The following is a 27,242-nucleotide window of genomic DNA, read 5'->3' on the forward strand; positions in this document are numbered from 1 at the left end:
AAACAACCCTGTCTTAATGCAGTAAAACCTGGGGGGGTGGAAGGCAAGACCTGGAGCCAATGATCTAGAACAGTGATTCTGAAAGCTAGTCCGCTGCTTGTTCAGGGGAAGCCCCTGGCGGGCCGGACCAGTTTGTTTATCTGCTGTGTCCCTAGGTTCGGCCGATCGCGGCTCCCACTGGTTGCGGTTCGCTGCTTCAGGCCAATGGGGGCTGCAGGAAGGGCGGCCAGCATGTCCCTTGGCCTGCACTGCTTCCCGCAGCCCCATTAGCCTGGAGCAGCGAACCGCAGCCAGTGGGAGCCGCCATCGGCCGAACCTGCGGACGTGGCAGGTAAACAAGCTGGTCCAGCCTGCCAGAGGTTTTCCCTGAACAAGCGGAGGACCGGCTTTGAGAACCACTGATCTAGAACATATAACCTCCAAGACACTTCTGGAGCACATTTACCAAGTCAGTTTGGAGAAATTACTCCGAGTGTTAGAAGCCGATAACAATGCAATAGTTTGATTGGGGAATGCAACTGAGGTCCTATTCCTGAACTATTACTGACTTGCCATGTGGCCTTGAATGGATGAGTCACTTTACCTCTCTGGTCTCAGCTTACTCATTTGTAGAATGAGAATAATATTTACCTACCTTTATAAAATACCTTAAGATATTCAGATGAAGGACTCTATAAATGCAAAATATATTTATTATTAGAACTACATAATTTTCTGATGTTGCTTAGTAGAGACCATAACTAGCCCAAGGTCACAGGAGGCCTCCTGCAAATAACAAAAGAGGGCCTCTTCATTTTTACAAGATCACAAAAACTAAATGTATGTTAAAACCTGTTAACAATTTAGGGATAGAAGCGCATTGGGTGCCTCCATATATGCAAGTTCTGCAGATATCTAGAACCAATGGATTGAATAATTTGGATCTTTCACAATAAAAAGGACTTCCCTTATTCTTATATAAACTACATGCAAAGTGGATTGATACTCGAACCCAAGTTTCAGTACCTCTACAAGCAAAAATCAGTGTCAACAGAAAAAGAACTGTGAATCAAGTAGCTCAAAAAGATTTTACTGATTTTGTTGAGACTAAATTAAAAAGACATCTTAATGTGAATTTTAGACACAGATCCTCTACAATAAATCTGTAAAATACATGCTATGTAGAAAATCAGCTACTGGTTTATGGAATGCCAAAATTATAAGCTACGTAGAATGTTAGAAGGCGGCATCAGAAAACAGATTTAGGAACACAGGAATTGTCATGCTATATCAGACCACTGGACAATCTAGTATAGTATCCTGCTTCTATTGGTGGGACAATATGAAAGATAACACCTCCCCATCTTTATAAATCACATAATAGTATACTGCTACAAATTGGATTGGGAGAGGAGAATGAGAAGGCTTGTATTGAATCTTGCACGCAATCAGCTTGTATGTGAAAGGATGATTTTTTTTATTATGTCTAATGTGTTCTCTTATGGTTCCTGTATAACCTGGTTTGATCAGCTCTCATGGACTGAACTCTGGCACATGCTCTCACATACAGATATTCCACCCCAAAAAGCCTCACTCTCCTGAAGTAACCTCTACCAGGAAAAAAAGAAAATTTAAAAAGGAGATTTCTCAAATATTCCATGGACCTGAAGGTTGGTTTTTGTTTGTTTTAGTTTTAATAAATCTATCTAATAGTGATTTTTCTGTTGGCAACACTCCCCCCAGAGATATACCCCAGATTCCCATGTAAGTGAGGGCACAGGTCACGGGGAAGTGAGGACAGTTTGGAAGTATCCCCAATACTTTAGTCACTGCATCTGCTGTCAAGTTGCTGCAACTCATCCTCCAAGATTCAAGGGAAAATCACCTGGCTCAGAGGTTATTTCTATTATTATTGCAAACAGACCCCACAGCTAGGGAAAAAGGAATTTCAGACCAGCTCCAAAACTCAGATGGTGTTAGGCTCTTCCTTATCCCTTTCTCTTCCAAAATACCACATTGCTATTTTAAAAATAATGAAAGAAAGAATGACTTACATATGCACAGCAGCCATATGAGCACATACAACCTTTGGGATTTCTCTCCTTGTATCTTGAACCATGTTGATGATGTCCACATGGGATTTACAATAGCTCAAAGCTACTATTGTTCACACTACATTAAATCTACAATATATGCAATGAGATACCATAATATTTTCACTTGGAACTTTAAGTAACCCACAGTTTGGCTGTATTTAATGAAATATGCCGTGCTCTAAGAGTTGATTTATACAAACCAATATTTATAGTGCACGTTTATCAAGGAGGAAAAAAAACACAGAGGAACCTACGATTCTTTTGACTTCAACAGAAAATCAAAAATGCTTGATTTGGTTTAGTTCACAAGATCCCTGGAAACATCAAAATATTATGAGATTATAGATGGTATTGGGGCCATTGCTGTGACTGAAATGTCCAGTTTAGGGAACATACTAGCAGTACCAGTACAGAGCCAAAAATAACTTCTGTTTTAAAAACAAAACAAAAAGCACAGGTGTGTGAAGAAAATAATTAAAAATGCCTCACTTCTAACAGAACTGCTTAATGTGTCTGATTACAGAGACGGTGAGAGTATAATAATGTTCAGTGCTAAATGATGAAGATTCAGAAAAAACAGGGAGAAGGGAGCAGATTGGCTTATTTTAGGACTGTGTCACAAACAATCTATGTTATTCAATGTCAGTCAGAATATCACTGACTTTTCTTTCATTCTTTTGATAAACCAACATAAAACAATTTGAATAACCACCTCCAGAAATTCTGATTCCTGATTCCTCTCTCTCTCTGTGACAAAAGTGAAGATTTGCCAAACCTACTCCGTTCTGAGCAGTCAGAGAGATTGGGCACTAATGATCTTCCAGATGTTATGCAGTACTGCACCTATCCTAAAGCTCATCTGCACATATGGATTCGCAGGATAGGTAAGGAGAAGACGAACAATCGTTCACGCACAGTAGCACTATGTAAATCTCCAGGAACAGTGGACAACAATATTCCAGCTCTTTGTACACATGTATAAATGTTTTTCAACAGATGAAAATTTTCAAGAGAATTTCTATGAGCATTCTGTAATATGAAAGGAAAAAAGACCACAAGGTAGGCTAGACCTAACTGAAACACAGACATCTATTCTATCTAAGAAGCTTTCTGACCAGGTCATCTTCCCTCACTTAAAACAAATAAATAAATATAAAAATCAGATTAAAATATTACAACAGGGTTTTTATTCTCAAGGCAGAGTTTGTGCACTCTTTTTTCATATTGTGACTTAACAGCAGTCAAGTTACATTGAATTGTCTTTCTAGAAACCTGGGTCCAGGAGCTACTGAAGGGATCAGTCACACTGAACTCAGCCCCTGGAAAACAGATCCAGGAAAAAAAAATCTTCAGTGGAATAGCATGGAAACAAGAGCACAGTGTAACTAAATTCTCAGGAAGTTAATGGCTGAAAGAACCTCCTTTCCCAACTCCTCCCTACTACATTAACAGACTGAGCAATTACTGAGTGGAACAAACCCCTTTAACACCACCTGGTGCACTTTTCAGCAGTTGGTCTTGCTCCCAGGCTTGTCATGGCTCATTTAGATAGTACAGTGTATTTTCTCTATAAGGCTGTTCTCAGCGACCATGGAGTTCAAGATATAATGAGATATGGTGGTGTTTATCATGAGACAGAATGGAACTGTGAGCCATAGTGCCAGGATTTTAGTATCTGAAGAAGCCTTGGAACAAAAACCTTTTAAAGGAAGGTGAACTATAAAAACAAACAAACAAAAACAATCTGTAGAAGGTAAGAACAACGTTCTGGCAGCTAAAGATAAATGTGATAAAGACAAATAGCCTTCTTTCTATCTAAGAACATGTAGGTGGTACCGTACTTACTCAATTCATTACAGATACCATTTAATTGCTTCACAGATCACCCTTATTGTGAACTTTAGAGACCAAAATTCACAATACAGTTGGCTTACGTCAAATCATTCGATGAAGAGAGTTTTGTACTATTGTCGACAACCAGGTTAATCATCATTTCACCTGTTCTAGGGTCCAGGAATCTCTTACTGTTGATATCAACACCACAATTATTCTCCACCATATGCCAATATTTATTTCACTGGAGACAAAGTAGTAAACTGTCCACAGTGATGACATTGTGCTGAGCATCTTTAGAGAGTGCTTGGAGGCTGAATCTAACAGACAGTGTAGAAAAGCAATGGAAGTAAACAATGTCAGAGCTCCCAAACAAAAAAACACAAGGAAAAATATAGATAGAGTTTTCAAATGAGACCTTTTAATAACACATTTTATAACAGTAATGAGAACTGAGGAGTTCAGACTAGGTTGCAGAACTGGGATTTTTTGGGTTGCAAAAGTAACCTCCAGAAACCACTAATACCAGAAAACATGCAAAAGCCATACACACTGGGTATATATACACAGACACACAGTAGGTGAACACTGCACACATTTTTTGTTTGTGGAAATGCTGAGTCTCTCAGAATGAATTTCTCAGAATCATAGACAATCATGATATTGCCATTGATCTGACCTCAATGAACATGCTGTCTGCAATTAGGAAAAAGGGACAACTTTTCATATTTCAGGACTTTGCAATTAAAATGTTTACAGTTCAAGTGTCAAAATCTAATAGGATAATAACTTCCAAAGAAAAAAACAGTGTATACATTTTATACTAGAAAATTAAAGGAGACAAAATGCAGAAGCAATATCCTGTGTGTGTCACTTTCACCAAGTGGCCTCCCTTCCATAAGAGACATTTTCAGTCAGAAAACTAGGGCCTGATCTACATTAAAAAGTTATGTCAATCCAGCTAAGTTGCTCGGAGTGTGAAAAATCCACATCCCTGCGTGATGTAGTTAAGATGACCTAAACCTCAGTGTAGACAGTGCCAGGTCTATGGAAGAATTCCTCTGTTGACCTAAGCTACCACCTCTTAGGGAGGTGGATTACCTACACTGATGGGAGAACCCCTCCTGTTGGTGTTGATAGTGTCTACACTGACGTGCTATTACAACTGTGCTGCTGTAGCATTTCAAGTGTAGACAAGCCCTAAGACTACAAGGGAAACCAGAAATAGTAGAAAGAAAAGGAGTACTTGTGGCACCTTAGAGACTAACAAATTTATTAGAGCATAAGCTTTCGTGAGCTACAGCTCACTTCATCGGATGCATTTGGTGGAAAAAAGAGAGGAGAGATTTATATACACACACACACACCTCTCCTCTGTTTTTTCCACCAAATGCATCCGATGAAGTGAGCTGTAGCTCACGAAAGCTTATGCTCTAATAAATTTGTTAGTCTCTAAGGTGCCACAAGTACTCCTTTTCTTTTTGCGAATACAGACTAACACGGCTGCTACTCTGAAACCAGAAATAGTAGGTAGATGTGGCTATTCAAATCTGTCCCAAACAGTAGTTTCCACAGACACACACGGCCCCTTGTAGGATTCTGGCTTATTTAAAATTAAAGTAATTACAGATGAAATGATAGCTACCATTGTTTTGTAAAGACTTGTCAGGGCATTAAGTAACTGGCCCATCTAACATATATCCCAGTATATTGGGATGGAGGATTTTTGCTTAGCACTGGAAGTTACACATTGTAGATGTCATGTTAAAACAATATTGCTATATGGAATAGGAAGAGAATGTGAAGTGACTGCATTCTACACCCACAATTGTTGACATATGTAGATCGCTTACAAGCCTCTCCTGCAGTAAAGAATCCATTTTCTCTATTGCTCTGGAGGAATAAAGTGCATATAAGCGAAAAGTACAATGAATATTTTTCACAGTGACCGTTACCAATAAAACTGGCATCTTTAATTTCCAAGAATCTTAAAGCAGAGTGGCAGCTTTTGAGCAGCTAACAAGCCTTGGTCAAAGTGTCTTAAAATCTTGTAATCAGATATACATCCCAGCTGGTTGTAAAGTTAATAAGGTATGTGTGTATATTACATCATTTTATTATATATAATGTACATAAGTTCACAAATACATTTATTCATCAGCTTCCTAGCTTACACACTCGCACACAGACATGCTCACTTAGATGGAAACCAACAAGAAAATGACTGAGATTAATTCTCATGGGATCAGATGTAAAAATGACACAGATCAATTCTCATCAGATCAGAAAGGTAACAGCGCTAATTAAAAAAACTTTAAATAACCCAAACAGAGATGCCTTTAGATGTCATGGGAACTTAATAGAAATAACTCAAAACAAGAAAGACTCATGTTCAAATATTAAAGTGGAGTTTGCTTAAATGAACAAATGCTAAAGAATCCAAAATCAAGCCCAACACAGTCCATTCATAATGCATGCATTAAACAAATAAACCTATACCCCACCAAAAAAACAAAACAAAAACAAAAAACTTTATTAAAAAAATCAGTTAATTTAGTTTTCTGTACTAACAGAAGGAACCAATTTGAAGACTGAAGTCCTCTATTTATCCTTTGACTAAATTGAGTCTTGATGGTAGCGGTTTGGTGAGTAAACGGAGGCCAACCAAGTCTGAAGGGACCTGAGGCATAGCCTTGCATCCTGCACCACGTATGTGCATGAGGCCTGGTGACCTAAAAGTCTCAGACAGAAATATGCTGTCGTAATGGGGTGGTTCTTGACATGCGTTATTAATGACATGATAGTGTGAAAACAGCCTTCTGGGAGGAAGGCCTGGACTTGGGTGGAGTTGAGCACTGCTCCGATAAACTCTATCCTTTGCACCGGAGCGAGGATAGACTTCTGCTCATTTATTAGCAGTCCCAGGGCCTGGAAAGTCAACTGTATGAGGTGGATGCTGGACTCTACCTGAGCCTTGGACTAGTCGACTAGCCAGTTGGCCAGGTACAGGTAGACTAGCACCCCAACCGTCTTCTCAGAAAGGTCTGCCGCTACTGCCATGACTTTGTAAACTCCTGTGGAGCTGCCGACTGGCCAAACGGGAGAACCGCGAATTGGTAGTGGGCCTGGTTCATGACAAATCTCAGATACCTTTTGTGGCTTTAGAAGATGGAAATGTGAAGATTGGGGTCTTTTAAATTGACAGTGGTGTACCAGTCCCCGGCATCCAGGGAGGGGATAATGGAAGCTAGTGGACCATGCTTAACTTCAGTATCTTGAGGTAGCTGTTGAGTCAGCCCAAGTCTAGAATATGTCTGAGACTGCCCTTGGCTTTCAGAATTAGGAAATAGCGGTAGTAAAACTCCCTCCCTCTTAAATCCTGTGGAACCTCTTCCACAGCTCCTACTTGGAGGTCTTGTAGCTCCTGGATTAGAAGATGCTCATGAGAGGGGTCCCTGAAGAGGGATGGGAAGGAGGGTGGGTAGAAATAAATTGGAGCATATAGCCCTTTTCTATGGTGTTCCGTACCCAACAGTTTGTGGTGAAATGAGAACACGCTGTGCTGAAGTGGGACAGGTGGTCTGAAAATAAAGGGGACCTGGGATCTGGCACAGGAACTGGTACAATGCCCTCAGGCATGCCATCAAAAGGTCTGTTCCAAGCCCCCTGGGTGTTTGGGCAGAGCAGATTCTTGCACAGAGGCAGGTGGGAGCGGATATCTGCACTTAAAAAAACCCTGCTCTATCTCCTCTGAAAGTCCTGACGGGATGACGGAGCAAAGAACTGGGAGGGTTGCTGAGGCCTGTCATGCTTTCTCAAAGTTGCTGGGGTATACAGTCCCAGGGACTTAAAGGTAGCTCTGAAGACCTTCAGCACATGGAGCATTACATCCATCTGCTCCAAAAAGAGCGAAGCCCCTTTGAAGGGGAGGACCTGAAGGGATTGCTGGACCTCTGCCAGGAGACGAGAGGACTGTAGCCATGAGTTCCTATGAGTGGCTACTGTGGAGGCCATGGACCTGGGCGCCAAGTCCACCACATTCAGGGCTGCAAGGAGGCTCTGACTATTACCTTCCCCTTCTCTACCAGCGAGGGTAACTCCTGCCTGGACTCTTGGTGGAGTGAGTCTTTGTACTTCAACATGGAGTCCCACACACTGAAGTCATCTGCTCAGCAGCAACTGCTGGTTGGCAATCCTGAGCTGTAGTCCACCAGGGAATAAACCTTTCTACCAAAATGATCCAGTTTTTTGGAGTCTTTTGCTTTAGGTGTCACTCCTTGTAGGCTCTGCCTCTCCCTTTCACTGGCCACAGAGACCACCAGGGACCCCGGGTGGGGGTGAGAGTATAGGAACTCATAACCCTGGACGGGCACAAAGTACTACCTTTGGGCTCTTTTTGAGGTGGTGGAGAAGGGAGGCGTGCCACAGGACTTTCACAGGATCCATAATGGCCTCATTGAGAGGTAGGGCCATTTTTGATGGGCCCGCAAAGGCCAGGATGTCAACCAGGCTATGGGAGGATTCTTTTACTACTTCAGCTTGCAAGCTTAAGTTCGAAACCAACATCTTTAGCAGCATCTGGTGGGCTTTGAAATCATCTTGAGAGAGTGACATGTCTGCCACACCACCTTGTCTGGGAAGGAGGCGGCCTCACTGGCAGGTGGCCCTCCTCCTTTATCTTCTGTGTGGACAGGATCCGGCAGATCCGGATCATGAAGGTCGGTACCAATGGGATGGAGGTGCCTTTTTCTCAGAGGCCACAGACTAACAGCGTGTTGAGTGGGGTCCTGGCCTGGGTGGAATCCCCACAGGTTCCAAAAGAGCCACGGGTTCCAAAAGGATTGGCATAGATCAGTGACCACTGAACCAAGCACTTGATGGTACTCCTGGGTCTGGGTCCACGGAAGGGTAGGGCTGACTGGAGCCATAACAACGGCAACTCCTTTGACAAGAGTAGTACAACCCAATCTCCAACTCAGATGATGAGCCTCCTTTGGGAACCATGGAGGTACGGTTTCTATTGGTGCCAGGGTGGGGAATCTTGCACCAGGGCCAGCAAGGACCATTTCCCTCTGGACAGTACTGTGGGGCGCAGAACTGGATGGCAGCTAGGGGTGATGTGCTCTGTTCTGCTCACTAGCACCAAGGTGGCCAACTCTTGTACTGCCAGTGACAGGGGTACTGAGAATGCCAGCAGGTCTCTGTCCAAGGCAAACGCCTCTGGAGCGGACGGCACTGTGAAAGTGCTGGTGCTGAGCTGTCACTCTGGTGCTGACGGCTCATCCGGGACCAGACTCAACTGTGCCTGAGAACAGACCAGGGTCAATGGGGCCACCTGTGATGATAAGGCAGAAGAGTTGATTGACTTAAGTAGCACTCCGCTCTGCCAGCTGCTTCTTATGCTTCCTTCTTGGCACCGGGGATGGTGAATGGTGCCGGGACTCCTGCACGGTGAGAGAAGTGCTCTGCACCAATCCTGAGGTAATCAGTGCTGAGTCCGACCTGCTCAGTTCGGAGGAAGATCTGAGTGCTGCTTCCATCAATAGGAACTTTAACCTTGCCTCCTGGTCCTCTTAAACTCGTGGCAGATCTGACAGTGATCCTCTATGTGAGCCTTACCCAAACACTTTAGGCAATGAGAGTGCAGGTTGCTCAAAGGCAAAACCTTGTTGCAGGAGGCACAGGGCTTGAAGCCCGGTGACCAAGGCATGCTTCGGCACTGGGAATGGACAAAACTCTGCTAACTGACGGGGAAGTGCCAAGTTAAGTTAAACTTATCTAACTAAAGAAATACCTATTTACACTGCAACTATACACAATATGAAGGAATGAAGAACAATGAAGACCACTGAGAACAGTTTGCCGCAGCAAGGACAGCAGTTCTAGTGACCATCATCGATGGTAAGAAGGAACTGAGCCATTTATTCCGGTGCTATGAGCATGCAGCATCTCAGGGTGCCAGAACTGACCTGATAGGTACCACTGATGGAAAAATTTCCAGAGACTATGCTTGGGGCACATACACACCTACAGTGGAATGGACATGTGCAAGCACTCGAAAGAGAACATTTAAGTTGCAGTCAACCACTTGAAAGTTAAGAAATGCTAGAATTTAGGCTTCCTATACGACCTTAATTCTGCTCCCTAGGCATATGCATTATGATTAAGGTTAAGATTCTGTCACGGGTATTTTTAGTAAAAGTCAGGGTCAGGTCATGGGAATAAACAAAAATTTAAAAAAGCCTATGACCTGTCCCTGACTTTTACTAAAAATACCCTGGGGGGTGAGGGGGGAAGAGGAGCAAACAGTGTGGTGCCAAGGCTTGCAGCTGTTCCAGCCCTGCCACTGCTCCTGACTGCTGCTGCTCTAGGCCCAGACGGGCTGACCCAACCCCAGCTGCTGCATCAACTGGCTGGGGACGGCTGCTCTGGCTGTTCCGCCTCCACTCTAGCGGCCCCAGGGCTGGCAGCTGGCCAGCTGTTCCGGGGACCACTGTTCTGGCGGGCCTGGGGATGACTGCCGGCCAGCTGTTCTGCCAGCCACTACTCCACGGCCCTCGACCTGGCCTCCAGTCAGCTGTTCTGGGGGCTGCTGCTCTGGCAGCCCCAGGGGTGACAGCTGCTTCAGCCCTGCCCCAGAAGTCCTGGTGATCCTGGAAAATCACGGAATCTGTGACCTCCGTGACAGAATCATATCCTTAATTACAGAACTGTATCATATTTTTCCATAGGACCCCTGCCTCTTTCAGTGGACAGGCTGGACATTGCTTGGGTAATGAGGCTCTTGCTATTTGAGGCTCATTATTCTGTGTGGAACCTACCTTTATTTACTCCATGTCACCCAAACGCTGCAGTGAATACAGAATTATTCATTTCTTTTCTAGAGACATTTGTCATCTATAGTGTGAGAGTGCCTCATAAATATTAATGAATTTATCTCCACAGTGAGATAAGAAATCATCATCATCATAATATTCAAAATGGGGAAATTGAGACAAGAGATTTGCCTGATGCTACACAATGAATTAGTAAGAGAGTCAGAATTAGAACTCAGGACCTTCTTGATTCCCAGCCCTATGCTCAGACCTCCAGACAACATTGCCTTACTGCCAGAAATAGTGAGTGCACACAGTTTCCACTGACTTTTGTGTCAGTTGTGAGTGCTCAGCACTTCTGCAAATCAGGTCCCAGGTGTCTCAAATTGGGTACTTAGAAAATGAGCACATACAATTAGTGGCCATCTGCCAAAATTTTTGGTTTAAGTGACTTGCATAGCAACACACAAGAATTCTTCAGCAGGGCTAGAAGAGAGTCCTCTCATGTGCATTCACTTGCATTATGACAGGTTTCAGAGCAGCAGCCGTGTTAGTCTGTATCCGCAAAAAGAAAAGGAGTACTTGTGGCACCTTAGAGACTAACACATTTATTTGAGCATAAGCTTTCGTGAGCTACAGCTCACTTCATCGGATGCATAGAATGGAACATATAGTAAGATAGACAGATATAGATATATATACACACCCATATACAGATAGGTTGGAAGTTACCATACAAACTGTGAGAGGCTAATTAGTTAAGTTGAGCTATTATCAGCAGGAGAAAAAACTTTTGTAGTGATAATCAAGATGGCCCATTTAGACAGTTGACAAGAAGGTGTGAGGATACTTAACTTATTTAATTAGCCACTCACATTTTTTATGGCCCATGAAAGCTTATGGTCTAATAAATTTGTTAGTCTCTAAGGTGACACAAGTACTCCTGTTCTTTTTGTGGAAAAATAGTATGTATTTGGTGTAATTAAAGATAATATCATAACGCATACACACAAGGGGGTTGAACTAAGGTTGCATGAGCAACCTAAATAATGGCATTTCCGAACTTTTGAGTGTTTGATTTTATGATCTAAAAGACGTTCTTTCAGAACAGATTTTGTATATAATGTCCTAGGTTGTTGTTAGCTGTGTGGGTTTTTTTTTTTTTTTAAAAAAAAGTAAAAACATGTTCTATTACATGCAGCTGTAACAACTGCCCCATTAACCATCATAATCATCAGGGCCTGAAATAAGAAACTTTGGCATTGTATCACAGAGTTCTACATCACTTGAGTTACGGGACCATATACATTAACTGCCTACAGGAAAAAGCTGTTATCTTGCGGGATGGGGTGAGAGATGGGCTACTGAGGCCATGTTCTGAATCTGGAAGGGCAGCAGGAGGGAAACTCTTGCCTTGGCTCTCTTTCCTCCAGTGGGGATGTATGTGTGTGGAGGGAAACTCTTGCCCCATATAATCCCCCAGAGAATGGAGCAAGAGAGGCTAATGGGACCTTTTGCTGAATCCAGGGGAGCCTAGTCTGATTTCTTTTCCCCCTGACGTCCCAATGCTGTTCCATCAGCAGTATGGCTGTCTGTTACCAGGGTTCTCAGTGCTGCTGCTTTGGCACTGGCATGGGCCCAGCGTTAGATTAGATTGTTTGTGTTCAGTTATTTTTGCATGTTGTCAAAATATTGATGACAATGCACAGAACAGAAGGGAAATGGCGATCTTCAACAATTTATAACCCAAGACTGAACAGAATGTAATAGGACAAAAAATTGGCATTTCACTGGCCCAAAGGCTTTCTCCCTGCCAATTTTTAAAGTCCTGCTGGAGGTGTCAGAGTTTCTCAAAAAGGTCACTAATACCTTTTATAATGGAAAATGTTAGGCAACCTAAATATAGGAATCCCTACCAGCTTCCTCTATAATGAGTAAAAACAAAATGTAAATCCCAGAGTCAGATGAACAAGGGTATATGAGAGAATCATTTTCTCTAGAGACTAGAATTCTCTAGAGGTGTATTCTAATGAGCATACTGTATTATTCCCTCAATAGTGTAGAATGACTCACTCAAAACTGAATAAAATTGAATAAAAAAATTCTACTTTCAGTAACAATTTCGTAAATGCATATTATCTCTGTAATAGACTCTCTAGATAACTTATCTTTTCTACTTTGAAGACTGTCGCTATAGCCAAAAGTTGTGTTTAAGTCATCCGTATGAGGCACACATACTCAAATTCATACTTCGATCCCTTAATGAATTCTTGTACAATCAGCAAACAACTATAGCTTGTGCTTAAGAATACCAAAACCAGGTGGATTATAGTATAAAACTTCCTATTTACTCAACAGAAGTTGAGTTGAGGAAGTACAAATTCTATACTGAAGTATTACATTTAAAAATACTCTTGGCATAGCTTGAAAACAGCGGAAGAGAGTCTTTTTTAAAAGCTATTTAAAAATAACTGATTCTGGTCTCACATTTCATGCATCAGTCTAGTCCTGAGCACATTTTTATGGTTGAGTTGTACCTCTGACTTGAGGGGATATAACAAACACTCCAAAACTTCTGTAGCACATTCACTACAATATCAAACAAGAAAACCCTTCAGAAAATATGGCAATTAAAAATAAAGGTGGCCTTGCTTCAACCACTCAAGCCAAAAGAGATGAGTTACAAACTGCAGTACACCCTCTAGTTTATCTGAGAAGTATTTTTAAGTTTTCCATTCTCAGTTTTCAGCAGTCACACCTTTTTCTTCAAAAGCAGTGGATTGTGAAGGTTGAACAGGAAAGGGTACACTGCAGTTCTTTCTTATAAATGTAAGGTACTATTTTATGGATTGGGAGACAACAATAGAGACTTGTCCGTAACAAAGAGGCTTATCATAAGGGTGCATTCTAACATACTGAGGTTTAGATGACTTTGTCAGCTTTACAGAACTTTAAGGAACACTAAAGAAGTCTACAACATGTTCAACTACTTCAATGTACAATTCTAATGCTTTTTCCATCTCTCTGTCCATTTGTTGACAGCATTAATTTTCTCTCTACCCCTCTCCTCCCTTCTTAGGTCACAATGGATCTACCAGTTTATTTGGTTCATAAGACTCACTTTCACTCTATGCAATAACTTTCCAACAATAACTAACTAGTTAAGATAGGTCATCATTTAAAAGAAGTGAGTGGTAAGTTAAATGTACTACAGCTACCCAATTCCAAGAACATTTCAGGATATACTGAGTATTGTATATATTTTAACGAGAAGGTTTGGCGCAGCAATTTGGCAGGAGAGAGTGCTACAAGAAGATTGGATATGGGATGTATCTCAAGTTGCTTTGGATTCCCACATAAACTTAAGAGCTATTCCTCCCATCCCCCAATGCATCAACTCTCAAAGCAGTGAAATTTATAAGTCAATAAATGTTTTATTAAAATAAAAAGTATGTTTTTTAAGCACTATAGTCTTGCAGTGTCCCAGTGCCAGATCTAGGTCAGATTGTATTAGGTAGCTGAATATGAAGCCAGGGAGTGTGGGCTCTTATGTTAGAGCTTTAAGACTCGAGCCTCTCTTTCCATTTGGTAAGAGCTGTTTTTCTATAATTTCTTTTCTTTTTTCAAAAAGGAAAGAGGTTAACACAGAAAAGTTATCTAAATAAATAATGGCTCAAAAAACCACAGTGGAGGAACCACTGCAAGTCCTGCCAATAAAAATATTCCTTCTCTTCAGGGCTGGCTAAACAATTGAAAGTGTTTTTAATGAACTGCTGGCAGTGCTATCCGTCATTGTGCTAAATGGATTCATGCCTCCCTAAATAACCATTTATCTGTAAGGGAGGTCAAAATTTAGGAAGTATTTAAGTCTTAGAAATCTAATCGCTCACCTTTCCCCAACACTTCAATGCTTGGCCATATTGAAGACTCCTTGTGTGAGGGGTGGCAGTGAAAAATATACAGAAGTTCAAACTCAACTTCAGTTAGGTTTCAGCAGTGCCAATGAACCAGTCACATGATCTTGAAAAAATCTTCATCTGGCAATACAGCAACTGTGCTTTGATTCGGGAGATTACTGTTACTTTGGTACTTACTTTTATCCTTGTCTTTCCTTCCCTTCCACTGATTGCTACACTTACTGGTGCCTTGCCTTAAGTTAGATTGTATGCTCTTAAAAGTAAGGCCCATGACTTACTGAGAATTCATATAGCACATAAGATAATGGGGCCATGATTCTGATTTAGGCCTTTGGGCACTAATGCAAATAATATCACCAATGTATAGGAAGAAAGTGGATGACAAGGGAGGAAAAATATGTATTTCATTCCAAAAATACTCAATCTAGTCCTAAGTCATGTACACAGCTCCCGGTCAGATGGTTCCTTTGAAGCTTTGAGTGAGAACACAGATAACGGTAATTCTCTGTGGAGAAGTGCAATTTAGTAACGGTCTTTAGATCACCAAAAGCAGAGGTAAAAGGAGAAGTGAAGGGATGTCAATACAGTGCAGGCATAAGGAATGGAAATAAATACTCACTTCATCTCCAGAACCTCCTCCAAATGTTTCCTCCTCTCTGCTCGTAGGTTGGTTAAATGGGTCTCCTTCTCAGCTAAAGACTGCTGGGTAGAGGACAGCTTTGCTTTCATGGACTCCAGTTCTTGCTTCACTTTCTCCATGGCCATCATCAGCTCCTCTACCTAAGAGTTTTTTGTTTTGGTTTATTTTTTTGAGGTTGGAGGTAATGGGGAGGAGAAGAGGAAAAAAAGAAAAACAATACAACATGATGAATAGAAATTTACTGGACATCACAACTGAGATTAGAGCCAAGAGTCAGCAAACAGGCATGTAAATACATGTGTACAGTAGACTGCATATAAGGGAGAGAAAGGGAGGGAAAGAAGGTGCAAGTATGATCTGTATACATAAGCTGGGCCTACATTTGACTTTTTAATGATGTTTTAACATGTTAATTAGCAGATGTCGATTCACACAATTTGGTCATTGAAAATCTACAATTTAAAGACCAAACTACAAATCCTCAACTCAAATATTATTTCTGCCTTAACATATATATGTGAAAGCTGGAAATCCCACCAAAGGTATAGAAAGATGTCTAAATGCCTTCAGAAGCAAACATCTGAGGAAAATACCAGGTATTAAATGGAATTAATTTATAATAAATGCCAAGGTTTTTCAGGGAATTCAGTAACTTCTTACTCCAAAGTTACCTGGAAAAGAAGACAGAAATATGTGGGATGTGCGCTAAGAATGAAGCCAAACAGCCTGGCAGGAGTGCCACTGTGCAGCTGGAGGAACACATAAATGGGGCCAAATGAAAGAACCCCTCCATCAAACAGAAATTAGAGAGGGCTAACTTATGGGACTTAACAACAAAGAGGCTATGAGAAAATCAGCCCAGGATAGACAAGGATGGTGGAGGCTTGTTCTTGCCCTATGTGATGTCTGACAGTGTGGGAATCATTCAAATTCAGAACTAACATGATTGTAAATTTTTGTGTAAACATTACACAGATGTTCCTTCCTAGTCATGTTTTACCGAAGGCTGCACTAGAAAAAATGTTTGGGTCCGACCTTAGCTTAATTTACAATTGTGTTAATTAACTAAACATTCAAGTACTAATGTATTCTAACAGAAACATTAGTAGATACTATTTTAATAATTTTGCAATAATCTCAGGAGGCATGAGGATTTCTTGCACCCAGACTCTTCAATTTAGTGTGCCCTAAACAACCCGCCAGTCATAACCAACTCCTCAGGGAGGGCTCAGCAAGGAGTGACACGAGTATTTTAAAATGTGTCTCCAATGGGAAGAATACAGATCTTAATATTGCCTACAAGTAAACAATATTTTCTGGATTAAACCTGAAAAAACTGCATTACACTGAACTAGTGACCACATCTCCTCTCCACACCTTAAATAAATTCCTAATGTTACATTAAACTCAGCTCCCACCAACATCTTCTTATAAGGGTGATTCAGACTTGATACTGACTAGGCAAAAACTGAAAGATGTATTGTATGAAGAACAGCAACCTGATTTCTAGAAAATTCAGTATGCATACATGTAGGTAGACCCATTTGGCTAGGGTATAGCACATCTCTCTCTAGTCATATGTATTTGAGTGCAAAAAATATTTCCATTTTTTTACCATTTATTCTCAAGAAACATTTTAGTTCTAAAAATAAAGATTTCATTTTTCACCATAGAGCTTAACCATTATATTATAAACCTGATTTCCAAATAAAAACTGCAGTTCTTAGCTCAAGATGTGCAGAAATGAGTTCTTCCAGAGATCAGAAAAATGAAAGAGACCTTAAGTGACACACAGTTAAAATGAAACTCACTGTAAACTGGTTAACATACATAAAAAAGCCAGTTTTATTCATCCAAACCAGGCTTTTCCTGTTTGAGGTAGAGTATTATTTTTGTGCAAAACAGATCAGATGCGCTGTCTGTCTTGAAACTGGACAGAGAAAAATTCCATAGAATGGAAAAAGTAGTGTGGTTAAAAAAAATGCAAATAAAAAGTGTGTAAGTAGTGGTGAAAAGCAGAAAGAAACATCAGCAAGGAAACTGAAGATAATGTCTAGAAAAGGGAAAAGCAGGGAAGCCAAGGTGTATAACATATCAGACATTTCCATTTCGTTTGGATGGTTCCACAATCAGAATTATCTGGGTAAACATTTTGTTTTTAATTGGGGGAGGGGGGAAAGGGTGTGTGCCAACCACAAAACCATCTTTTTAGTAACAAAAAGTAACCTCAACTAAACAAGTGCATAGCCAACTTCAACAAGCACAAGGGCTTATGTCAGTCTTCTACTTGCCAAGATGTAATCTTTGTGGCAACAAACCTTTCCCTAATTAGGGGGAGAACGTTTTCAGCATCCACCAATCCATTCCTAGTCATATTACAAGTCTGCAAAACTAACACCAAGGGCTGGCTTGATGTAGGCCTGCAGCATCCATGACGAATTTGGGTTATTAACAGGGTACACTGATGACAGCAGCTGATATCTGGGCCCAGGCTCCTCATGCAGAGTAGTAAGATCTAAACTCTGTAACCAGAAAGGATTGAATTCTTTGCATTATCGCAGTTTGCTAATCTTTTTGAACTATTCCATTTGGCAATCCCATTAATTGTATGTTTTTGCTAAATTACTGTATTCATGAAAAGCAAACAGAAAATTAGGTCTCCTAATGTCTCAGCCAGGTTGAAAACAGCTGGCCACTATAATGTGCTAATGAACTAGTTCACTGAACTGTCACCATCTCTCATTGTGCAGAAAGAGAAGTGATAGTCACCCCGTGATTTTATGTTAAGCTTTTTCTTAGAAAAGATACAACTGTGACAAACAGTGATGAATACAACTCTCTCAGATACACACAATTATGCACATTCCGGTCATTTCATTGGGAATATTTCAGTTAAACTTAAACAGGAAAGAACAATATTAGTGAGATGGTGACTCATCAATTTTGCTGCACCCAAGTCCTTGCATATCCCAGGAGCCAGTGCTGGAGCGAGTGGCACAGGAGCATTGTTTGTAGGTAACTTGTGTGTCTCATTTTATTTATTTATTCATAATTAATGCTACTTTTGATTTTTTTTCCATAAGATTTCACACAGTTACTTATGTAACAGGAAATGTTGAAGATAAATTTGATGTTCAGAATTATGCCAGTGATATACATCCATCATCAAAAGATTTGTTTTACTTTAATGCTGGGAGAACTGTACTTGACTAATGGTAATTTAGCCACCTGACAATTCAGCATACTGCATATTCACAGCATATACTGGACTTTGAGGAACTTGGCATGAACTCAGGATATAGCAAGGTTTATACGTGTCTTCCTCAATTCAAACAGACATTTTTCTTCATTGAAGTTGGACTGGCTTTCTCAATCATCCCCACCTTCTTACTCATGGAGTCCAATTTGCCTTCCTCCAGGTTGTCTAAGATTCTTCTGAAGTCTTGTTATTTTTCTTTTGCTTCATTTACATCTACCCTCAAATTTGCATTGGGGTAACTTTCTCCATTTAGCTGAAGACTAGATCTTGCTCCTTCTTTAGACTATTGACATACACCCAAAGGTCTCAGAGGTCATTTGAAAATGATACATGCCATTCCTTTCTCGGATGAATTGTCCACGCAGCTTTTCGAACCTGCTGTCTCATGAGCAGGGGACTGAGCTTGAGTCCTGAATTCAGATCCCTGCATTGTGGTATATTGCCAGGACAACACAGATACAGTGCTTTTCACGTCATGAGAAGTTAAATTTTAATATGCAATATTGCATCCTTAAAAAGAGCCAGGTTTATCATCTTGCTGCTTTAAAAGGAAAGAATTCAGTTTTTGATTTAAAGGACAATGGGACAGACATTAATGTTCAATATTCATTTCAAATGCTATTGACAGGATAAGAAGAGTTGGAATTTGGGAGAATACAGATAGTAGGTACCCACTATTAGCAACAATCTTAGCATTAGCATTGTGCAAATCCAGCACAGTTTTTATTTTCCAAAATTCCAGGCTGACCTGGTATATTTTCAGTGTCTGAATTTGATCACATTGAGCAATACACTTTTTCCATATGATTAATGTGAAAAGCATGATGGGACACAAGACACAAAAGTTGTTATAAACCTTCACTTCTGACTAACAATAGAAAACTCACACCAAATCAAAAAGAACTTCAAATCAGAAGTCAGGAGTGAGATAAGAATTTGCCAGGAAAGAAAAGAGTAACTTCCTCACCATCTGTCATTCTCTCATATCTCTCAGAGAATGCTCTCCTAGTCCTTTCAGATCTGCTGCCCCACCCACCCCAATTATTTTTTTTAACAGGATTGAGATTAAATAGGCACTATACATTTCTGCCATTACTTTTCACTGAATTGAACAGATGAGAGGATATGGGAGACAGTCAGAGGGAAAGGAAAGAGACCTGGATCCATGTAAACTTACTTGGGACCCAGAAAGCTTTCCAAGAGCAGATGTTAACACATGGAAAAAGCACAGGCCGAGGCTGGGACTTAAGTATGTAATTTAACTAACTTCAGAAACACATTATAAGGAAAAAACACTAGGCCTGACATGGCTTCTTTGCCAGCGGGATCAGATGGTTTGCTTAAATCATAAACTAATAAACCTTTATGCAAAATAAAGAAGGAATGAATTATGATTTCACAACAGACCCATTTTCTTTAAGAAAGCAGTGGGTTGCTTTAAGTGCTGTCAAAGACTACATCCAAGACATTTTTCAACTGTGTTGTCTATTGTGCTGAATAGAGAAAACAATTTTCTGAATTCTCACACAGATACTTGGAAAACTGTTTAGTCATCACTTCCTGGGAGAGGCGAATGCAAGAACTTCAGAAAAGGTAAAAAAAAAATGATTAACCAGTAGTAAGCATAATTTTCATCAACCAATAAAAGTTAAAATCATTCATGCTATGAGAAGTCAAGGAAGGCCCTCAATTCAATAGAACTGCTGAAAGTCCTGCTGCGCTGGCGGGTATGGCTATGAAACAAGCTTCTAGTTGGGATTCTGCCTCCACCATGTGAGATGGAGCTTTGCTTCAGTGACAGCCCTGTCAAACCCAACACCCACATATGTGTTAGAAAACGTGCCTGTGAAGAGATTATGGCCACTGGGTTGTCAATTATGAAGATCTGATAACCACTATTGGCATGTGGCCATTCTCCAAAAAATAATAATCATATTTTTGGAGTTTAACATACCCATCCGACATACACACACATATATATCATTTTAACGCTTATTTTACTTAAGTTTAGATGAAGTATGATGTGGAGCTGTCAAGTGCTGCCATACACCTCTCGGTGAGATGAAACAATGGTACTCAAAATGAGAAAGTGTCATTTTCTGCAGTTTTAGAAATACTGCAGCATGACTATGACTATGACCCACCTTGAAGTGGGGTTTATTGGTCAAAGCTACCAAATGACAACATATTAGAAGATTTTTCTGAGTTTTCCATGGGTAAGTAATTTTTTCCAAAAATGATGAAGCTGTTTTCCTACGGCAAAAATGGTGAATACCAATATTTTGCAACATATAACATTAAATGTGTTCACATTGCATACTCTTAATTGTCAAAGTATCACAAATGTGATTGTAATAGTTTCCTATATTTTAAGTTGAAATTTGCTGACTAGATAAATCTTATACTGAAGTTGTGTACCAGTAGCAATAGATTGCTATATATAGATATAAATGCACATGAATCCTAATGTAATGCTTCTGCATTTGTAAACTTTTGTTTGTACAATTTAGCATTTAGTCTGCCTGGTAGAAGGTTTTAGACTCAATGACTCAGACTTTAAGGCCAGAAGGGACCATCATGATCACCTAGTCTGACCTCCTGCACATTGCAGGCCCCAGACCACTGCCCACTCACTCCTGTTATAGACCCATAACCTCTGGCTGAGTTACTGAAGTCCTCAAATCATGATTTAAAGACTTCAAGTTACAGAGAATCCACCATTTACACTAGTTTAAACCTGCAAGTGACCCATGCCCGATTCCGCAGAGGAAGGCGAGAAACCCCTGGGATCACTGTCAATGTGACCCAGAGGAAAATTCCTTCCTGTAGCAATATGGCAATCAGTTAGACCCTGAGCATGTGGTCAAGACCCATCATTCAGACACCTAGGGAAGAATTCTCTGTAGTAACTCAGAGCCCTCCCCATCTAGTGTCCCATCACTGGCCGATGGAGATACTTGCTGATAGCAGTTGCAGACTGGCTACATACCATTGTAGGCAGTCTCATCATACCATCCCCTCCATAAATTTATCAAGTTCAGTCTTGAAGCCAGTTAGGGTTTTTTGCCCTCACTGCTCCCTTTGGAAAACTGTTGCAGAACTTCACTCCTTTGATGGTTAGAAACCTTCATCTAATTTCAAGCCTAAATTTGTTGATGGCCTGTTTATATCCATTTGTTCTTGTGCCCACATTGGCGCTTAACTTAAATAACTCCTCTCCCTCCTATTTATCCCTCTGATGTATTTATAGAGAGCAATCATATCCCCCTCTCAGCCTACTTTTGGTTAGGCTAAACAGCCCAAGCTCTTTGAGTCTCCTCTCATAAGGTAGGTTTTCCATTCCTCTGATCATACTAATAACCCTTTCCTGCACCTGTTCCAGTTTGAGTTCATCTTTCGTAAACATGGGAGATCAGAACTCGTACTGTATTCTCACCAATGCCTTGTATAATGGTACTAACACCTCCTTGTCTCTACTGGAAATAAATTTGCCTGATGGTGAGATATTTAATTTGCAATTGCCTTTGCATGCAGTACTAGTTTTGAAATATTCTAGAAACTAGCTTTTTAATTCAGTGACACTTATGCACAGGTCAGTATTAGTGTGAGCGATGACAATAAACAGCTTCACACTGCGCTTCAATCAAAGTGCTCACCAAATAAAAATGGCAATTTTGATTCTAACATTTAGATCTAATTTATATCTAATTTATCACAAGTCTGTATACTTGTACAAAATGAAAAATGGTGGTAACGATAGTAATGCTAACAATATACTTTGGGAATTTTACTTCTACAGGGAAGATAAAGTATATTAAGACATGGAGAACACAAGCCCTCTAATTCTTACATCAAAGAGAGAAAGACTCTCCACAAACTTTGTCTTGACAAACAATCATGCTTTCTTAAATCAAAATAATGCAAAACTGTCAAAAGCCACCAGTCCTGTACAGAATTCTGAGATGCTGGCAGCAGAAACTAGGAGAGATTAATTGTATTGGCAACTACTGGATGAGATTTACATGATGTGCCACCAATCACAACTTACAACTTATCAATACAACAATACAACTTATCACCGGGGTTGCTTTCAGACATAAATCAAGTTGATTTTGACACATCAAAGTGGTACTGAACCCAGGAAAGAAAACAATTGAATCTGATCAGAGAGCATCATGTTCACCTGCTTCTATAGCCACCAGAGCAAGCATGTCCTCCAGCAATTGGTCCTGTTGCATTGTTTGCTTGAGAAAAACACACAAGAAAGGCAGGAAACTTCATAAAATAGAAACCTTTGAGAAAGCAACCAAGGGAGGCCGTATTTCAAAGATATGACATGTTGCTCAGAGTACTTGTGGAAGACTTGATTGTCAAGGATTCAGTCTATCACTCAACATGCCTTTCTTCCTCTGTGAGCAAAACAAATCTTAAAGCAAAACCATCTAGTTATGCTACAACAATACAGTCAGCTTATGACATTGCATTTTATCAGGTGATTGAAGAGATGGACATAATCTTATGTTCAACAAGAAGATTCTTCTCTTGTCCAAGCTTCTATGAAGATATAAAGCTCTTTTACCGTCAATACAGAAACTTCAATATATTCCAGTAGCAAATTACAGGCAAGATTAGAAAAACATTACGGTTCTGCAATTTCATTCCATGCAAGCATGGAGAAGGCAAGTCTACCATTGTTCTATGCAGGGATCCTAACAGTATCAGCTATGGTAGCTGACCTTTTAGAAACATGACATGTACAATTCCCTGGGCTACTTCCTCAAGCTCCACTTCACCCTTACCTCAGGGCCTCCTTCCTTGTGCCTGATATGGTGTGTACTACTCAGTCTCTCCAACAGCACAACTTCCTCCCACAGCTCCTGACATGCACACCCACCTGACTAACTGGGAGACTTTTAACTAGTTTCAGCCAGCCCCTGATTGGCTTCAGGTGTCCCAATCAACTTAGCATTCTCCCTGCCTTCTGGAAAGTTTTTAATTGGCCCCAGGTGTCTTAATTGACCTGGAGAGGCTGCCATTTCACTTATCCTGGTACCAGGGATTTGTTTAGTCTGGAGGTAATATATCTATCTCCAACTACTTTTCTATAGCCATCTGGCCTTGCCCCGTCACAATACACAAAGTGCCATACTTACATACTTCTTTACTGCAAACAAACTGGCCTAGCTATGCCAAATGGATACCAATCTACATCCTGGATATGTTAAATCAGTACACAGTGCTTCTAAAAAAGGCCTTTGAATTTGGGGAATTTGCTATGCATCAGACTCCTGGTTCTTTCAATGGAATTTGGTGTCACATGGGAACAGAGAGTCATCAAAGATTCAAAGGCAGTAGTAGGATTGTAGGACTCACAAAAAAGAAGCCGGCCCTTGTCAAATGGACCCTCAACAAGACATGTCCTCAGTGAATATACAAAAGCCATGGGAGAAAGAAGGGGCCTAAGAAGAAGTAATGAAGATGAAGTCCACAAACAAGTCCTTGCCTCTGCACTGCAGAGCAATGAAGAACATACTATACCTCTTATCAATCATGTCATCAATAATGTGACAAACCCATTTGACCCTGGATCACATTCAGAGGTGCTTATCAACATTCCTACTTACCTGCATGTAACATCAGATGAATAAGATCGCTAATGAAAATAACATTTGGTGTTGAAAAACAAATGGAGAGATTTGTGAGAGGTGCACTTGATTCTGATGGGGGACACAGCTACTTCAGCTCAGTCAAGAAATCGGGCATTAAAACATTTGCTGACGAGGCCAAGACCACCAAATTTAAGTGGGCGCAAGGAAGCACTCTATGTAGCTTCTTTGGCCATGAAGTGATTATTTCTGTCAGCCTTTGCCTACTTAAAAAAAAGCTAAGTAATAAAGAACAGTACAGGGGCAGCATACAAAATTCCAAAACACATTTCAAACTTCATCACTTAATCTGAAATGACAAGGTGATTTTAAATGGAGAAAGACAATGTATATTTTAGGCAAAAAGCTATAATTATCTCAATGACACAGTCTCCAACAAACACCCTGGCTTTTGCCGTCTGTATCAGCTTTACACAAGCACCAAATCTAAAAGGGCTCTGACTCTGTTCTCTAGGAAAGCTTCTCTTCTTCCCCCTCCCCCCAAGTGTAACAGTGGAAGGTAAAGACTTAGTTACTAAAACATCTCTTTTGGGATATATGTTTTTATATCAGTGTTGATTTTCTTTTTGTTTTGTTCTTTGTTTGGGTAAGGAAAAACAAATACAATTGACTAGATGTAGGACAGAAGAGATTATAACTTCCACTTTTTGGCCTATTAGACCTATGTTGTTCCATACAGAAGGGATTTAAGATGCTCCTATTGCAGTTGCCTATGACAGAGATCAGATTCCACTTACAATGAAATAAGTGTAAATCAGTATAAATCAAATGACAAGTGACTAGTCTAGGAATAACTGATGGGGACATTTTATAGTTGGTTTAAACATTTGCTTTAGGGAAAGAATGAAAGCACTTCAACGAAGCTTCTAAAAAATTACTAGAAACCAAGTATTGACTGGCAAGAATATAACATATGGTCATTTAACCGTACTAAAGGGTTTCTCCTAACCCAAAGAAAAGGACAGGAAAGGGGTATGTAATATCATAGGTCTTAGCCATTTTCAGCTGCTATATCTGGAGGTATTCTTCATTCATTTATATTTCAAAAGAAAATCAGAACTACATTTCTGGCATATAATCAACCAGTTAAATGAAAATGAATGAAATATATGTGTGCATGTACATATATATACACACACACTTGCTCCCTAAAACCAAATTTGGTTTGGCGGCATTTTATGAGAAGGAGTTTCACTGAAAACATCCAGGAGAGGTTCAGCCAAAGAGAATGTAAACTGCTTATAAAAATCAGTGGGAAGCCATCTGGATCTAGCAGTTCCATCTCCAGCCATAGCTTGGATTACTGTCTTGAACGCCAATAATTTGGTTTATCAAACTTCTCAGTAAGAGATAACTGAAGAAGGGCCAAGGACTCATTAAAAGCAAACTGTCCATCTGTTACATATCTGAGTCAAAATACTGACATATTCCTACAGGCAAAGTCTCTAATTTTATAGAGCACTGCTGTAGGTAGGTGGTCCACCTGCATTTCCATTATAAACATCTATACACAGTGACCTATGTCTCTGGTAGAGGAACTCACTTAATTTACAAGAGCTCAAGCTATTAAAAGAATTTTTCCCAACATTCAAGACATCTGAAAATAAAAGTATTTTGTATTTTGACTGTCTTTCAGTTACAGGAGTGCAGAGTAAAAAAAAAAAGGGTGTTTGGATTTCTTTTGTACTTCTGGAACACCTATGATTAAAATAAATTTTAGACGATAGACGATAATGCATAATAACCACATTTTAATTTTGTTTAATTTCTCTACCCTTACAATATGGAAAGGCAACCAGAGTAATAAGCATTAGGAAGTGATTATAAAGGGCCAGTCTGGTGGCCTAATGGCAGCTACTATTTTGGGAGAAGGGGCAAATCGGAATTTGGGTCTGAAATTCCTCTTCCATTGCTCTTTAGTAACTCCTTCTGAGTAATACTGAGGACTGGGTTCTTGAGGAAGCTGAATCTAAATGGCTGGGGATTCACAACGGGGAATCTCTGAAAGTGGTGGATGGCATTACGGGAGGAAAATGAGTGAAGAGATCCCAGGTGAGTCTTTTTTTTTCATTCATTAATAAGTTTTCAGAATTTTTCCTGGTCAATTGATGCTATGAATTATGCCATGGACACATATGATACAGAATTTTAGGTGCCTTGATAACATCTCAACCTTCCTTACTGATGTAACGTGAGCCCTGAATCTCATTAGAACAATTTAAACAGAGGGCAGAGGAGGAAAGAATTAACACGAGAAAATGTATTTAAACAGCACACTTTTAATGTAAACTCTTAACTGCCAGGAAATCCACAATTTAGCCTCCTATGTCCTTATCAAACCCTCTTCAGTAAACACAGGGCAGAGATACATGCAATGGCCAGATTTAATAGGGTTAAAGAAAGAAGCAACGTGTGCAAATCTGTGTGCATGAATTTAAGTACCCCAATTAAAATATCCTGATTTGCAGAGGTGCTGAGCATCAACATCTTTAAAGGAGTCATTGTTAGATTTAAAATCAGGCCACTAATTTAGAAGTCTAACTTTAGGTCACTATATTTTAGAAAAAAATGGCCACAGTTTCAGCTATATGTTTGAATGCTTCAGCTTTTCAAAATCAGGTCCTAATACTATTTAAGATTATTTGGGCTGGTGGGAGGAGAGAGATTCCATTAACAGTTGGTTCCTATGAGAGAACAAAACTGGGCTACTGTCACTTACAATCACTGGATAAATTCTAAAGCCCGCTGCTCTTAATATTCAAAGGCAACAAATGTAAACAAATTGATTTTTACCATAGTGGGGCACTATCAATTCAATGACTTTCAAAAAATTAAAGCTGGCACAATTTTCTTTGAAGTGGCAGCAGTGCAGGCTTCTGATGTACGTCATTGATTGCTTAATAGTTCTGACTGGGTTTATTTTTTTCTAGATAACCACACCATGAAGTCATACAATATTTGGATAATACAGCACCGTATTAGAGGACGGCAGCCCAATTTAAGATTTTAAAATTGGCCATCATTAAAAAGAAGCTAT

General features: G+C 40.2%; 1 protein-coding gene across 1 annotated transcript in view; it reads right to left on the reverse strand.

The window, feature by feature from the left end:
- The window catches only part of ERC1 (ELKS/RAB6-interacting/CAST family member 1), a 563,466-nt gene that overhangs the window by 179,137 nt on the left and 357,087 nt on the right, over nt 1-27,242 (reverse strand). The window contains 1 exon segment of the mRNA XM_038395866.2: nt 15,260-15,420. Within this exon segment, the coding sequence (XP_038251794.1) occupies nt 15,260-15,420 (161 nt within the window).

Source organism: Dermochelys coriacea, chromosome 1, assembly GCF_009764565.3.
Source record: "Dermochelys coriacea isolate rDerCor1 chromosome 1, rDerCor1.pri.v4, whole genome shotgun sequence".
NCBI lineage: Eukaryota > Metazoa > Chordata > Testudines > Dermochelyidae > Dermochelys > Dermochelys coriacea.